The following is a 17,254-nucleotide window of genomic DNA, read 5'->3' as shown; positions in this document are numbered from 1 at the left end:
CTTCATTACTATACAATTAGCTGTGGTGGTATTCCATTTCCCTCATTTCAGACTTTGTAGATCGATATTGCTCAGGCTCCTGGCTAAGTAGCTGCGCTGCTGGTAGGGCTTTTCAATAGCTGAATGGGAGGCATCAGTCACTGAGCTAAAAGAGATGTTTGAGAGCTGTAGTCGGCGATGGCCACACACACACACTTTGATGAGCGGTTGTAGAGACTTTGCAAAAACAGTCTCACAAATACGGGGGACACTGGGTGATTTTTAAAGAGGAGATTGTGCTAATGTCAAGTTTGAACAATGGTTCCACTATCATCATTATCAAGGTCATTTATTTGCTTGTGTGGGGTCTGTTGAATTTTGCTTTGAGTCGCCTTTCTTTTTCGGATTTTCATTCATTGCTTTAGTTTAAAGGTACAAAAAATGGGTACAAACACTTTTTTTGGTTTGGATATCATTAATTGGACCTTCTTGCTGGTGGAACAAGTGGCTACAGAAGCTGAATGTATCACAGTAGCACGGTTATGTGCTTAAACTTGAATGCATCTACAGTACAAGGCGGTATTTGCCCCTTGTCATGCTTAAATGTTACAGACTATCAAACAAATTATATTATTTCCACTAGCCACACCCCAGCCTGATTATTGCTAGATCTGTTTGAATCAAGAAATGACTTAAATAGAACCTGTCTGACAAAGTGAAGAAGGCTAAAAGATCTCATAAATCTGCTTTTCAGTAGCTGAATGTATCAGTCATTGATCGACATGTGTTCGAAGACATCGTGCCACAATCTAAAGAAACTCAAGAACCAGTCTGGAAAGGGTTAAAGAGCCATTTCTAAGCCTTTGGTACTCCAATAAACCAGAGTTAGAGCCATTATCTGCAAATGTAGTGCACTGGTAATAGTGGTGAACCTTCCCAGGAGTGTAAACGTATACAAGAGCGCATCAACAACTCATCCAGAGGTCACAAAAGCAAAACAACATTTAAAGAACTGCAGGCCTCCAGGGTTCATGATTCGACAGTAAGAAAGAGATTGGGTCAAAATGATCTAATACTAACACAGCATTTGGCAAAAAGAGCAACATACCAACAGTCAAACATGGTGGTGGTGCTGTGGTGGTGTGGGGCTGCTTTGCTGCTTCATTACCTGAACCATGACTGAGATCATGATGGACCTGGACCATGATGGACCCATGAATTTGGCCCTCTACCAAAAAATCCTAAAGGAGAATGTGTGACCATCAATTTGTTCCCTGAAGCACACCTGAGTTGTGTAGCAGGGCAGTGAAACACACCAGCAAGTCCAGCTGTGAATGGCTCAAAGAAATTGATTGAGATGTTTTAGCATAACTCCAAACTGGCCATTCAAAAGCTTGTGGTGTGTGTGGCTGGATGAAAACAACTCTTCAAAGAAGCATGGGCCAAAATCCCTCCACAGCGATGTGAAACACTCATTGCCACTTACTGCAAGGGCTTGATTGCAGTTCTTGCTGCCAAGGGTGGCACGACCAGTTATTACGTTTAGGTGGCAATTACTTTTTCACATAGCTTAATAAATTAGATCATCATACAAAAAATGCATTTTATTTTTTTCTGGATGATCTCTGTCTCATTTTTTGATTTTGATTTTTTTGGAGGATGTGAAATATTTAAAGGTCAAAGAAATCCAGATGGCAGCAAATACTTTTTGTGACACTATTCTTGTGCGTGATAGACCAAGGTCAAAAGGCCAGGTTATCAACACATCACCTCTCCAATTCATCAGCTCATTTTTATTTGGCACAGTCCCTCATGAGAGCATTTAGCAGCATGATGACAGGAGGGCTGAGATATGAGCCGAGCCAGTGGCTGCAGAAAGTCTACAGAAAACACGGAGCAAGGGCTGTGCAATCAGACACCACAACTGACTTCATCTCAGAGAATAATTACATGTGGCACTGACTCCGAGGCTCGTTATTAATGCCTATAATGGACAGGCAGCAGAGGGCACTGGATCATGGTCACATGAAGGGTGAATGAAATGTACAGTAGTACAGTAGTATCCTGTTTTGTTAAAAAGGACCTATTGTGCTCATTTCCAGGTCCATATTTTTATTTGTAAACTTGACTTGGGCAGTCAAATGAGCCATGGCTCATCCTTATTTACCTCACACCGGGGTGTGGTGCAGGCCATCAGTGTGAATCGAGTGACTTTAGCTCACAACCCTTTCCCTAGCCAACTGACAGAACGAGCTGTGTGCCCAAAAATGACCTTATTAGGGTTATCCACTGACATCACACAGAGTCAAGAGTAGAAAATAAAGCTTTTGAGTCACATGGGTTGCTTGTATATACCCTAATTGTATATATCCAACAGTTTATGCAGTACATTAAAAAAACTAGGACCATAATAGGTGCAATATCTCAAAGACCTTTTTTCAGTTGCTGTTAAACTGTCTCTTGGAAAATACTTGAATTTGGAATCGTAGAAAAACGTTGCATTGATATTTTAATGTGCTGCAGGCCATACATGCTACATTAAACTGGGCCGTTTTGTATTAAATGTGAGAACGTGTTCTGAAGTTAAGCATGTTTGCAGCTAGTGTTAACTAAATGATTTCACACCTGCACTCTGCTAAACCTCTTTGTCTGTTTTACTGAGCTAAGCTGATCTTGAATGGACAGATTCAGACAGGGGAACAAAGAGCTCCCTTTTTATGAATTGTGAAAGAATATCTTTGATGTTTTACTTGACACAATTGTTCAATTTTTTAAAAAAAAAAAGAATTTCTTCTTCACCAAAATCGCCAGCTTTCATTATGAAACATTATCTGTATTTATAGTAACAGCACAAAGTTTAAGTAAAATCAACCATCTTTAAGATCAAAGCAGCTGCTTTAATTTAAAGTGTTCCCTGCTCAAGTAAAAGAAGAGAAAGATTTATGTGAATACACCTTTGATTCAGCATACAAAGTGAAAAGAGGACTAAAGCAAGACAAATTTTACTGTTAGTATCATTATTATTATTATTAGTCACAGAATCTCATAACAAGAACACATATTAGAAAGATGCCTGCTGCATTTAATACTGAGGAATCATGTAGAAACAGACCACGAGGAATAGCATGACATCGTTCCGAATAACAGCAAACATCCAATCGTCAGGCAAGGAGTGGCACAGGACAGGCATATTCGTTTTTTTCTTTGTTTTTTTACCAAAAAAATAAATACCAGCAAACTGAGGAGCCTCATTCAGCGACAAACTGGCAGTTGAAGCAAACGCCACTCAAAGTCTGAAGTCATCTCTCCACAGGCACCAAGAGACAGAAACATTTCCTCTGTGTGGAATTTCAAGACATCATACTTGCTAAATAAATGAAAAGTTGGCGTGCTACGTAAAAAAAAAAAAATTACAAATTTAAAAATAGAAAAAAAAATATCTGTCAGGAGAATACGAGGAAGAAGGAAGAAGCATGCAGATTATAAACAGCGAAAATACAACTTGCATGGAAACTTCTCAGGAAAATGTTTTTAGAAGCTGCTGTCAAATAAAAAACGGCTCCAGTTCTAATCTTGTTCTTTTGATTATTTCATTTATTTTTTCTTTAATGCTCTCAACGCATTTACTGGGAAAGAAAAATGGGCTTCTTCATGTGACAGCAGCATTCCTGTTTCTGCTACATTCACAGTACTGCAGGAGGATGGGTCATCTGTCACTGCACTGGTACAAGACAGTACTCTATACTGAAAATAACACCAACCGCAATAACTATAGTTACTGATATTCAGGTAAACGTGACGAAGAACAGAACATTAATTAAAGTCCATCCCAATTACAGCCGTCGCCACGGTTCTTTCAGCTGTTTCCTTTGCTGCCGTTGTCGTCGCACTTCAGACGGGCACCACAAATATTTTATCTGACATCAAAATTGGTCCTATTATTGGTCCGCTGAAATGTATTTCAAAACAACAAACAAGAGGAGAGGGGGGGAAAAAAGTTGAGCTTCCCACTTAAAGGAGACTGTAGCTTAGTCTGGGTGGCAGCTTTACATTCTTGGCAATAACAGCACCTCTTTTATGTTTTAAAGAAAAGACAACTGCGCCAATCTGCAGTGTGCTCAAATTTACAAACTCCACTGACGTGAACATTTCACCAAGAAAATACAATTTTGTGGATTTTCTTTTAAATATATATAGATATAGATATATAGAGAGAGCGAAAGAGTAAGTATTTAGTAAGTATTTTACAGTAACACTCGTGGCCGACACAGAATCAAAATGCACATCTTTTTTTTTTCATAGAAATCATACAGAGACATTCGGTTCCCACTGGTCGTCACATTCCTGTGAGTCGGGCAGAGAGGAGTGCTGCTGCAGCGTGTCCACCGTGTGGCAGCATGTAGGTATCCTGGATCGTGTTCAGTGCAATTTCTCCTCAGCGCTGCGGGTTGTAAATCTGACACACTGTAGCACATTCTCCGTCTCGCTCTCGAAAGGGGCTGATTTGGCTTCTCGAACACCGACCGTAGGAGGGATTCTAAAAAAGAGCCAAAATCTGTCACCGGCCTGTTCATCAAAACCGCTCTTCAGTTCAAGACTCCTGCAAAGATTTGTCATACACTGACAGTCAGACGATGCTGTGTAAAGGCTGTGGGAAACTGTGGTAACGGTGAATAATTGCACTGTCTCTCTTCAAGGGAAGACCACGAGCTAAGCAAATCAGGCACGAGTCTGACATTCCCTGTGTGTAACTTGGTGTGAAATACTGTGGAAATGTGCACGATTTTATTGCACTACATCTGCAACGCCTTTAAGTGACCTTAAAGGAGTAAATATTATCATTATTATTTCAGTATTATTAATCTCCACATATTTGTTTACTTCTCACAGAGATCTCCAGGATGATCTCCAATACCATATCTGGTCCTTTTTTATGCACTCTGATACTTTTCGTTTTTGTCAAACTCAAACTAGTTTCACTTCTGTGGGAATAAGCTGAGAAGAGAAGTGAACTTTCATTTGAGGTTTCAAGCCAGAAAGGGATTAAACGACAACACACTGGTGTGTTTTCTGTGCGGTTGCATGGGTTAAGTGGCTTTAACAGGAAGAGAAATGAGTTATGCCAGAAAACTGGGAAATATGTACGCATGTTTGAAGGTGACCAGCAACTCTGTAGCTAATTAACTAATTCCACACAATTTGTTATTTGTGAAAGAGCTACAGGTTGATAGCCAGGCTTTTAATGATTACTGTGGTAGCTGACAGACTGTGTCAGGTCCTGCTGACTTTACAGACAACAAGAATTCTTCCAGGTCAAAATGGAAGCTATGAACTCATTTAATTAATTAGGAACATAACTAATCAGCAAAAACATATAAAACAATTATCTATTAAACAGCAAATAAGCGGTCAAAGTGCACCTCTCTCACCTGGTTATAGATGGACATCAAATACTCCTTCCTCCACTGCCTCTATATCCTCCTCAGCAATTACTAGTGGGAACAGAGAAGGTGAGGGCAAAGAAATAAGTGGCGGTTTGGTCAGCCATCTGGAAATGCAAAGCATCGCCTAAAATCCAGAAATGTGCGGCCTTTGTCTATTTACCATTCCCAATTCATTCGTCTGGCAGCATTGTGCTGCCCACTGATGGAGCAGGTTTGCACTGATACAGAATTGAGCCAGGCAGGGCGCCACTTTTGCTAATGTCTGATGAAAACACTGCCTTTATGAGTCACTAGCCTCACTGTGGTGGACCATTTACATTTCCATTGCAAATTACACTCTATTGTTGGAAGAAAACACTCCAAATGTCAGCTCCCCATACACTCAAAGGAAGACAAAAGCCCCCATCAAAAAGTGGAGGTGTTGCAGTGGTGACATGAAGTCAAAATTCCTCCAGGCTACACTTGTTTATCTTTGATGCCTGCGATGGGAGATTCTATTTTATCAGCACGAGGGGTCAAACTTTAAGGTCTGTACACATATCAAGCTAGCTGGTACTGTATTCATTCCTGTGAGAAACAAAGATTCTAAAAACAAGTAACTCGATGCTTGAAAAATACACTTATTCTGTGGGGGCTTTTTGCTTATGCCTGTAGGCCACAACCAGCAGCAGGTAGTTGCATAAGGACCATAGATATATATATATGTGTATATATATATATTTACACTAGAAATAGGAGGGCTGGCTCGATCCAAAAAGGCTGAAATTGATCAGAAATGTTATAAAAGACAGTTATCAGTGGAATCACAAATCATTTTTTAATTTTTAATGTAATACGTATTTAGACATGTGTAGGGGTCCATTTCAGCAATCATCCTCTTGGAAACATGAGGGATGCTAGCTGCATGTAGATGCATCTTACCAGTGTTCTGCAGGCTGGGTGGGGTGTTAGCAGGAGGAGGGAAGCTGTAAGATCTGGCCTGGAGAGCTGGCGGCGCTTCATGGCTGATGCTCTTGGTCCTCTTCCGGCACTCAACAGCCAGCCGGCTTCGGCAGGCCTTATGGCAGTTGACCCCGCAGGCTGCAGTGGGAATGTTCGCACGATGGGAGAAAGATGGAGGCAGGGACAGGTTTCGGGAGAGGAGGAGAGGACGGGGGGATTGGAAGGGAGGGAGGGACAATCGGCGAGAGAGCAGGCGAGACAGGAAGAAAGGATGAGAGGGCCAGGGGCGAGAGGAAGATGGAGGTGGAGAAGAAGGGTCAGACAAAGGGACGGGTGCAAACTGATGAAACGGGGCAAACGGGAGAGCTAACGGTGACAGTAAAGTGCTTCGACATGCTGTACAGACACGCGAACACTGGCACATGCACACGGTAAGGCCGACTGTGCCCGACAACAGCTCTGTCAGCTGTGGGTAGTCTACAAGGAGAGGAGTGATGGGTCACCCAGCAAGGCAGCAGGAAAGCAACTGAGTTACTGGAATCCACGGCAACAGAAATCTTTCCTGGTTCATTTCTTCACTGTCACTGGTGGTAGTCACCTGACTTTAAATAACTATAAAGTGTGCAGATAAGCATCATATCAAGAGAAGAAAACAGTAACAACCTACATAGTGGCAATATAACAAATTTTGATCATACTGGATTTTTTTATAATGCTTATTTCTTTAACTCACTATGAATTTTTCATTCTAAAATAATTATCACAGATATTCGTCAGTTCCCAAATAATGACACATACCTATCAGTCTTTGCTTAAACTCTCATGTACTCTCATGTCTTTCCAATGTATATGAAGCTATAAATGTTGCTACTATTCCCAGTCTTCATGCTATGGTGAGCAAAGCAGCTGGGGGATGACAATTCAAATTTAACAAGGAGATCTTAGAGCAGTCTTACGGTCTAAAGCAAAAAAAAAGAAGCCTACCTGCTAAAACGTCAAAGAGATAGAAAGAAGCAAAGATGTTTCTGTGATATGGATGTTAGAATGCTGGCATGAGCACAGCCCCACATCTGTTCAGACAGTGAGAGGTTTCTGATTCAAATCTCAGTAGCTGACATCTACTACCCCATTACACACACCAGACAACCCACACACATCAAGAGCGCTCCTGCACTGCACTGCACTGCAGTGGGTGATTCATTTCAATTATGTGCCTGCCGGTCTGTCTACCTCCCTGAGTTTGGGCTAACAATGGTAATGGGGATGAATGGCTGTGGGGCTCTCTCATTGACTTCCCCTGGTCTCATTAATGGAACAAGCCAGAACTAAAACTCTCAGTCAGGCTCACAGAATGCACTCCTGTAGAGTGGAGAGGACACGGGAGAGTGTGAGGGTCAGTGGTGTGTATGTGTGTCTGTATACACAGAGAAATGCATCGATCTCTTTGTGTGGATCTGCTTGTGTTATTTTTTAAAGCAATCACATGCTTGTCTTTGTATTTTAACAACAAACACAAGTTAAAGATTTAAAGCTCCTTACATAACTTGCCTCATTCACGCAAGCACTTTTTGCTACACTTTTTCTATGTAGCAGTCACACAACAGAGAGCAACTTGGTGTTAACATCTTCCCCGAGGATGTTTGACATGTAGACTGGAGCAGCTAGTGATTGAACCACCAACCTTCGGATTAGCAAATGACCTGCTCTACCTCTCCTGAAGTACTAATCCAAGTCTCCCATCCAAGTACTAACCAGGCCCGACAAGATCGGTTGTGCTTAGGGTGGTATGGCCGTGACCTAGTCAACATGACGTCATCATGAAAAATAAGAAATTACTAATCCTTAAAGTTGTTACACTAATTCAAACACAAATATCTGTATTTGTTAACACATGTGTCCTTTTGTTCTCCTACTTAGACCTCCAAGGCTCCAAGAGAACAACAAAGCGTTACATCCTGCGATACACAAGGACTCTGCACACAATACAATACTACTGTGAGGTTTCTCAAGCTGTCATTGCATTAACACAATACTTAACTTCTTCTAAATAATGAGATATTCACGCTAGTAACTGAACAAACTGTGTAGGCAAGGCTGACTGAGAAATCTTTGCAAAAACCTGACGTGGAATTTAGTTTATGCAACACAGAAAAAGCAGGGAAACGCCATCTATGAAATATCTGCCCTACCTTTCTCGCTCAGATGTCTGAGCTGTATCCAATCACTCCTTAAAAGACTACAGCAGATGGAAACTAGGTTTATTTGCATTTTAGATCCGGCATCATGTCCAAACCTTTGCTTGACATCTGGAGAGCAACATATTTGTTGCAAATTATTTAGAGAGTTTAACGTCTGCAGATCATCACTCTGCTTTACAACATCAGCACGGACCACCAACAGCATGTCCACAGAGGGGGGGGTGGACAAGCTGCAAATGTGTTTAAGAAGGTAGCCGGCCTCTGTGTATGTGCATTTGTGAAATGAACCAGCTTCCTCAAACACAGGTCCACTTGGAGGCCTGAAAGGGCAAATAATTCTCCATTGTGTATAGTGTGCTCTCCGGTGATGGAGTTTATCCAGCTGCTTAAGCAGAGGGCTTTGAATATAATTAAATGTGTGATATGTTTGATGACATTTACTTAGCACTCAAAAATCTGTGGAAGGTGCAACAGATGGGAATCGATGGCTTCAAAAAAAAGGCACTAATTCCTTGAAGCTTGTACCCTTGTAGCTAGAACAAGTTTATTTGTGCCGAAAACAGCGAGCAAAAGCTGAACGACTCCTCTCTTACCTTTACATTTGTAGCCTTGCTTGTAAAATCCCCAGATCTGGAAAAAAAGAAAGAAAAGAGAGGGGAAAAGGAGTGGGGTTGGGCATTAATCCTGATTTTATTTTGTTTAGGACACAAGGCGCTTTATATAATGAGGTAAAGACCCTACAATAATACAGAGAAAACTGCAACAAACAGGCAACTGTGAGTAAGCACTTGGCAAAGCAAGGCAAGAAAGAGGTACAATGAAGCAAAGAGACACGTAAGGTGTGAGAGCGAGATAGAGGGAAAGAAAGGGGGAGAGAGACGGGAGGCCGGCTGGACAGAGGGGGTGGAGGGGGACCGAGATCAAGCGGGATGCAGGGAGCGCACAGGCAGTGGGGGAACAATGACATGAAAGAGCTGAACTGGAGATCACACACCGCACTGGCACATCTGAGGAGGCACAAAATATCCTGACCTCTTCACGTACACACATACAGACACACACAAACCTACATGAATGACAGCAAAGCCACATACACCTGTAGGTGCACATTTGCACACTGACACAAAGAAAGTCTCTCTCACACACACACACACACACACACACACACAGACACACACACACACACACACACACAGCCAGAGGCTTTAAAACAAAGAGAAGTTAGTTCTGAGCAGAATATCCAAACACAACTATCATCACAGCCCTGCCTACGCTGACTGACCTTTAAAGCCTCTGTAGACGCTAAAACACAACACACTACAAACAACAGCTGGAAACATGCTGGTTTTAATTTAAGCTTTGCCACCTCTACTGGCTGTAGTTACACATTTGATATTTAAAAAATGCACCGGGAGACGTTTATGTTTCTATTTTTGAAATCATTTCTAGTGCCTCAGTGCTGAGTTTTGAACCAGCACTGACAAGCAGTGTGTATTTAATTTCTCAGGTATTTTAAGGCAATCTTTTATCAAATAGGAAAGTTCAAATAAGGGAAACTGTGCTGTCTTTAATGCCCCGACTGTAACAAATCTCAAATGTCATTCTGTTCCTGCTAAATTGCTTAACACAAAAAAAGTGACAGAAGGTAAAATTTGGCTTTTATACGACGAGAAAAGTTTCCATTTATCATTCTACTGAATTCCCATGAACCTTTTTTTGTTATCGCCATTTTATTTTAAGTATTTTCAAATGAGGGAACAAGTTGTTTTCTAAGTGACTGACATCAGCCATTATTGTGGAAGAAATAATGGAAGAAAATGTGCAAATTTGGAATTGGAATCACTTTATCTAGACAAGCTCAAAAGTACCCTATTTTTTGTCTCTAGTGGAGGAAGGGGGTTAACTGATCGAACTAACATTTTAGTCTGTCAGACAAAATAATTTGTAGTAATTTATGTCATGCACATAAGTAAAAAAAAGAGCACACATCCAACCCTTTCCATGTGCACACATGGAAAAACAGGGACAGGGAGAGCAGCAGCATGACCCTGTGCAGGACGCAGCAGGCAGGAAAGCCTGGTGGACGGGCACGCCTCTTTCACTCAATTATGTTTAAGGCTGTGAAATCATTTGCAGTAAAGCATCACTGTTCACTGTAAATGATTCTCAGAGTAGACGCGTTATTTTACATCTTTCAGAATCAGGCTCAGGACTGGGAGTTAAACTTAACATGTAGTTTTTAACCTCCATTATTATTTTTCAGTTTGTAGACCTTTATGCTAGTTTAAGAACCTGTAACCATATCAAACACATAATATGACGTCAATGTACAATTAACCCTGCAAACCAAAAGCTCATCGACAGCTCCAAACACTTAGTTTCAGACATTACATACTCTTACCAAACTCTGCAGTCCAGCAGGATAAGGTCACCCACACATGTCCATAGTAGGCTTGTTTAGAAATGCTAGTTTGCAGTATGAGCATACATGCATGTACAAATGTACCTTGGAAAGACACGCAGCCTGGAAAAGATCTGTGACTGTAATGAGATATTTTTATCTTTTGTCACAAGGTATGAACACTCTCGTAACTCAAAACAGAATAAGAGATGCAGCATGCGTCAAAAAGCCTCGATGCATCACTCTGTGTAATTTCTCTTCTGAAACTTGTTTGAATCTTTTCCAGAAGCCTGCTGCATCCTCCGGAGATGGAGAAGCTTGCACACGGTGCATTGTCGGCTTGCTTCTGTAATCTGTAAGCCAGTAATTAAAATAAAAGACCAAAGAAGAATGCAGGCACCACAGCACCAGACTGAACATCCTTGTGCGAATACCGGTGACTGGACGCTGGTGTTTACAGAAGGCCCAGCTGGAATTGGACAGCATGTTTTAGGCAAGTGTTGAAAAATGTGCTGCAGGAAAATATTTTGTTTGCACAGGAGCCAAGAGGAAAGCAGACAGATGAGGAAGTGGTTGGTGTACAGTATCTACCTCTGCCACACACACACAGATATATCCAAAGGAAGAGGCAGACTGCCAGGGTCCTTATCTTTCCCTGCTCTGTATTCTGAATTTCCCCCATGACGATTTAAAAGTAACAGACTTTCCCCAGAGTTTAACGTGCTGCTGTATACATGTTTAATTTTAATGGAAACACATACGGTTGTCTGTACGTCTCTCTCGAGAATTGGTCCGCTTATAATGCAATATAAAGAAATGAATGTGATGTCATCTCAGTGTCTCTACTTCAACATTAAAGGCCTCTTCTCATTACAGCTTAGTCACTGTCTGTGTCTCAATAACACAGAGATCCTTGGGGGACTTTTGGGAACGTTGAGGGCCAGAGGACGCACACTCACACACCCTTAACACTGCCACAGACGAGGGTTATCATCTCACCCAGTTAACTTCCTCTCATATTTCCCAGAATGCAACTTCAGCAGTGTGTGGCTGCAGCTCAAAGTGATTGCACTACCCTGACCTGACAGGAGGAACCTTAAAGAGTTGTGCTACCACGGCTTGACAGTGACAGCCAAGACAAATAATGAAGTGCATGACACTGGGGCATTTATAAATCCTACAGCTGAGTCAGTGCCTAAAATCGAGTTTTTCATGGACTGTGTTTCATGAACATTTTAGGATGGACTGAGGTCAAAAGCAGAATTATACACAAGCTGAAAAGATGGCTACTGTTTAAGTTTTAGGCATAGATGTTTACTCACAAAGCCAGCACAGTGTTCACAGAACGTGGGCTTGACATAGGTGGTCTCAGTAAAAGTGTGGATGAAACCCATCTTGCAGTTCAGCAGAGAGCTGGCTTTCATAAAGTAGTCTATCATCTCCTCCCTGCTGATCTTCCCGTCTCTGTAAGAGGACGCAGAAAGAGATGAATGTCATAGAAAGCAGATTGTAAGTTGGCTCAGTCTATAAAGTGCTTGTGAATAAAGCTACAGATTCTCACTGGTTCTTGTCCAGTTCTCCAAACTTGCTGAGGTATGGAAAGTTGTTCCTGATTGCTTCAAATTCATCCCTGGAGATATTGCCATCGCCATCTGTGTCAAAGTTCTTGAAGACTGACTGAAAAGAAGAAAGATGTGAAGTAATTAGGCTGTTTTAGGGAAAAGTGATTATTGTGATTGCCTGAAAAATAACACAATAATTTATGTATTTAAAATTTAGATCCACAGATTTGTCCATGCATGAGCTCTGCACCAAGTTTCACAACATTTTTCTTTTCCATCTTTGGTCATATATCTGCATTTCACTTGTTTATTGTGTAGTTTTGATGAATTAGCAGTTCTGATACTAACACCTATAACACCTCTCAGAGCAACCTAAAAAACTAAATGTTCAAACTGGGAAACAAGTATTCCCTCCCTAAAAGGCAGAGAAACCCACAGCATCACAGCAGGTCACATTTATTAAATAATGTTGATTGTCTTTAAACTTTATAAATATATATACATACAGTAGATAGAACAAAGCTAACACTTTGACTGGGTGACAACCAACTTAACACATCTGGAAAATAACATTTGCTGAAACAGAATTTTACAGACAGAGTAGATCTGTCATGCAACTCATTTGCAGATGTGCATTTGTGGGGAAGAAGTTACCAAAACACATACGCCCTAGTTATGGTAGTTATGGTTTGTGCAAGACTAAAAAAATACACTCTGACATTTGCTAAATCTTTGACAAGCCCAATAAAATGTAGTAGATCAGACTCATGCAGTCTAAAAGATGATTTCATAATCCAGCAGTTTGATAATGAAGAGCACTGGTGAGCGTTATTGTTTTTGAATTAATCATTTTAGTGGTAAAAGCCTAGAGATGTATCAGTTTTTAAACTTTTGATCTCTGACAGTTGTGGTGGTGAGTACAGCCATAGCTCATTTTTATCCTTATCCTTGTAGCACCTCTCAGGCTCTGAGAGATGTGAATATGAAGGGAGCAGAGAAACTCACTTCCACCATCTTCTCTATGTGTTTCTTGATGATCGTGGGGTCAGCGCTGGGCTTCACTGAAACGGCCCACTCATCAATCATACTGGGCTTGGGATCAGGTGCGGGGGCAGGGCTGGAGTTCTGCTACAGTTGATGAGAAATCAGAGACCATGAGATCAATAATAAACCAGGGAAGTGAAGCAAAGAAAGCTGCCACACAGGGCAGAAGTCAGGAATAACCTCGGTGGATCAGAATGAAAATACTTTTTGAAAAAGATTTCCAGCGTAACAATTCTGATATTTTAATATCCTAAGATAAATATTGTCTACAGTATATTTGTCTGAAATGCAGGCAATTTTAGACTGAGGTTCAGAAGGCACGCTTAAAATCACCATTATCTATCATAGCAAGTCTGTAGAAAAGCAATATTAGTGCATGAGAGGTGAGGGGCTGGGAACACACGGGATGAGTATATCACCATGCTGCTTACCACTGGCTTGCGTGGTTCCCTCTGTAAAGACATCTGATAGATCTCCTCTTCTGTGTGGTATTGGTCCAGAGACACCTGCACAAACAGCCAATGTGAAAAAGGCACATGAAAAAATTCAAGTAATTTCCATTTATCAGGTAAAATCAGGTATTAACACCAGCAGTTATTTCAAATAAGAATACTTTTATTTCTTAAATGTAAAATACTTTTTCTATAAACATCAAAGTAAAGTTTTTTATAGAGTTACAATTTGGTTCATACCTTCCAAATCAGTCCTACAAAACCTAAACTAAAGGCTAAAATATTGTTTGCTAGCTAAAAATATGACATTTTGAGACATCAGTGGTTTATGCTAGCAGCCTGTGTCTAGTTAGCTATTAAAGTATGAACTGTGTTAGCAAGCTACTGGAGTTACCTAAGGCACTATACATATTTAAAATGGTAAATGGCCTGTATTTATATAGCGCTTTACTAGTGCCTAAGGACTCCAAAGCGCTTAACATATGCAGTCATCCACCCATTCACACACTGGTTTGATTTGATTTGATTTGATTTTATTGATTAGCATTCAAATATCTCAGTGAGGACAGAACAAAGATCTACCACAAAGCAAGAAAGCATGAGACAAGGCTAATCAAAAGGTATTGGCTGAAGCATTTGCTTATTACGCCAACCCTTTTAACAAAAGATCTTTTTGCATGCAGCTCCTGTACACAGGGCTCGAAGCAAATAATAAAACAAAGCAAAAACAAAACAAACAAACAAATAAACAAACAAGAAAAAGAAAAAAAAAACGTTCCACTTTAGATAAGTAACTACATCAAAGCAAAGGAATCAAGAGTTTTTTTTGTTTTTGTTTTTGTTTGTTTTTTCTTTTTTGTTTTTTGCTCTTTTCATTCTTGATTTATATATTTTTCTAATACTGTATTTTTAAACATATTTTTAAACAAGGAAAATGAACTACACCTTTTTAAATCACTGTCATAACTATTCCACAGGTTAACTCCTCTAACAGAAACACATCTCTGCTTTATATTTGTCCTTATCTTGTTTTTTTTAAAGAAATCTGTTCCCCTTAAGTCATACTGACTCTCTCTGACTTTGAACAGCTTCTGAGTACTGGGGCAAAGCAAGTTATTTTGTGCTTTATACATTATCTGTGCCATTTTATATTCAACTAAATCATACAATTTCAGGGTATTCAGATTAATAAACAAAATGTTAGTTGGTTCTATATAGTTTGATTGGTTTATAATTCTTATAGCTCTTTTTTGTAACTTGAAAATAGGAAGAGTGTTCGTTTTATATGCATTACCCCATATCTCCAGACAGTAAGTCATATATGGAAGCAACAGAGTACAATAAAGTGTGTATAATGATTTTTTGTTCAGGACATGCTTTGTTTTATAGAGAATAGCAATGGTTTTTGACATTTTTGTTTTCACATGGTTTATATGAGACTTCCAGCTCAGCTTATCATCAATTATCACTCCAAGAAATTTATTTTCGTACACTCTTTCAATTTCAATTCCATTAACCCTTATTTTAGATACATTTTTCATTTGTCTAGTGCCAAAAATAATCAATATTGTCTTCTTTATATTTAATGATAACTTATTTACATCAAACCAGTTTTTTTATATATTTAACTCCTTTTCCGCTGTAGTCAGAAGCTGTTCTAGGTCACTGGTGAAGGCAAGCTACATATTTAAATGTAATGAGAGGGGAAGACCCAAAAGTCTTTCGCTTTAATGTGCAGAAACATCATAGCTTAGAACTAACATTTGAGTTCGGAAAGCTTATATAAATTTACTTTTTGGTTCTTTGGTCTGTTAGCAATTTGCTGCAACACTTAGCAGCCTGCAGCCATTTATTGTTGCTAGCTGACGGAACTCAAAAGAAGTCACCTAATATTTCAGCTGCAAACCATTTCAGAACACTTGTCACCTGCTATATATAGTGATATAGAGTAACTGCATGCTTTCGTTCTGAAAAATATATTGCCACGTTGTCTGAGCGCACACCATTTATTGCAATCTTTTGCTAATTACTGCCCACATACGCACATTGAAACCTTTTATTTAATGGGCATTGATCCAGTTTCTTGTATGGTGCAATATAATATTGGATTCTTTAATGGAGGCAAAGGTTGTCATCACTTGACTTGTGTTAACTCTAAAGTCACATGATGTCAGCTGAAGTAGCTCCATTAAGTGACTTACTGTCAAATGTAGTTCAAAGCTGAGGATAGTCAATAAACATGGATCTATATGCATCTGTTAATTTGTAAGTTTAAAGACAATATATAAGCTTAATTACTTTATATTGTGAAAATTTAAAACAATAGCAATAATCCAAACACCTAAATCCAGGCATCTCATAACAACAATTTGTTGAATATAAATGTATTCACATATAGTTTCTGAACGCATCTGTCGAGTACTTAACACAAAGACCCTTTCACACAGAAACATATTTCTCAGAAGACCTGTTAAGCAGAGTCATCTCTTGCGTACAGAGCCATTATAGCAACAAGTGAGAGAGCAGCATCTATTTTTTGCACTTGTAAACACCATAGACATGTGGCATATACGGTCTATGGTTAACACATTTAGGTCTGCTGCTACACGTACTCGTCTACTGCATCCACGCTTGGCCTCGTACACTTTTGTTTTCCTGAAGTCCTACTCTCTCACTGTACTTGTGTGTCTTGTGTTTTAGTCAGCTGGGACAAAATTGCTAAATTATTTTCTTTTTATTGAACCGTGTCATTTCGAAGAATTCCAGACATTTCAGGGAAAAGGTTCAGTTGCAAAGCAAAGTACATCTGAAAAGCTGAAGAGAAAAATAACCTGCGTGGTTTGCTTATTTTACCTGTCTAAAATAAAGCATGCCTTCCCCTTTTCATTATTTTGAAGGATTTATTGACTTGCTTTCCATCTTATCGCTGCAAACCCAGCAGGCCTCATGCTAGATCAACTCCAATAAGCACTGGCATAAGATAATTGGATATTGACTCTGTCCAGCAAACTTTTTCTCTTGCCTCTCAGCTCCAGAAGCTGTCAAGTTATTTTCTTTTATTTTCACAGGAGAAAAAGGGAGAAACCAGCTGCAATCTCACAGCAACACCTGCTACCAGTAATTGATCTCCTTGGATTGTTTAAATTCAGAAAGCGCTTAAATTCAGGAGATTCTTGTCTGCATCTGCCAAAAATACTGACATATACACACACACACACTGGGTTGTGAAGTT

At 39.9% G+C, this 17,254-nt stretch overlaps 1 protein-coding gene across 4 annotated transcripts in view; it reads right to left on the bottom strand.

The window, feature by feature from the left end:
- Positions 1 to 2,979: 2,979 nt before the first annotated feature.
- The window catches only part of LOC147336192 (RAS guanyl-releasing protein 2-like), a 36,889-nt gene continuing 22,614 nt past the window's right edge, over positions 2,980 to 17,254 (bottom strand). For 2 of the 4 annotated variants that reach the window (XM_086285244.1, XM_086285245.1), the window contains 8 exons: positions 14,002 to 14,076; positions 13,532 to 13,654; positions 12,526 to 12,641; positions 12,287 to 12,428; positions 9,157 to 9,193; positions 6,345 to 6,842; positions 5,409 to 5,471; positions 2,980 to 4,516 (listed from right to left, as the gene is read on the bottom strand). In XM_086285244.1, the coding sequence (XP_086141370.1) occupies positions 5,413 to 5,471; positions 6,345 to 6,842; positions 9,157 to 9,193; positions 12,287 to 12,428; positions 12,526 to 12,641; positions 13,532 to 13,654; positions 14,002 to 14,076 (1,050 nt within the window). In that variant the 3' untranslated portion in view covers positions 2,980 to 4,516; positions 5,409 to 5,412. The remainder of the gene's footprint in view (positions 4,517 to 5,408; positions 5,472 to 6,344; positions 6,843 to 9,156; positions 9,194 to 12,286; positions 12,429 to 12,525; positions 12,642 to 13,531; positions 13,655 to 14,001; positions 14,077 to 17,254) is intronic. The other 2 variants (XM_086285246.1, XM_086285247.1) reach the window with 2 other exon arrangements.

This window comes from Aulonocara sp. 'chitande type north' Nkhata Bay, linkage group LG3 (genome assembly GCF_057382095.1).
Source record: "Aulonocara sp. 'chitande type north' Nkhata Bay isolate Kocher_YH1m ecotype deep benthic linkage group LG3, A_spYH_male_GT1.1, whole genome shotgun sequence".
Lineage (NCBI taxonomy): Eukaryota > Metazoa > Chordata > Actinopteri > Cichliformes > Cichlidae > Aulonocara > Aulonocara sp. 'chitande type north' Nkhata Bay.
This window is presented reverse-complemented; position numbering and strand designations above follow the sequence as displayed.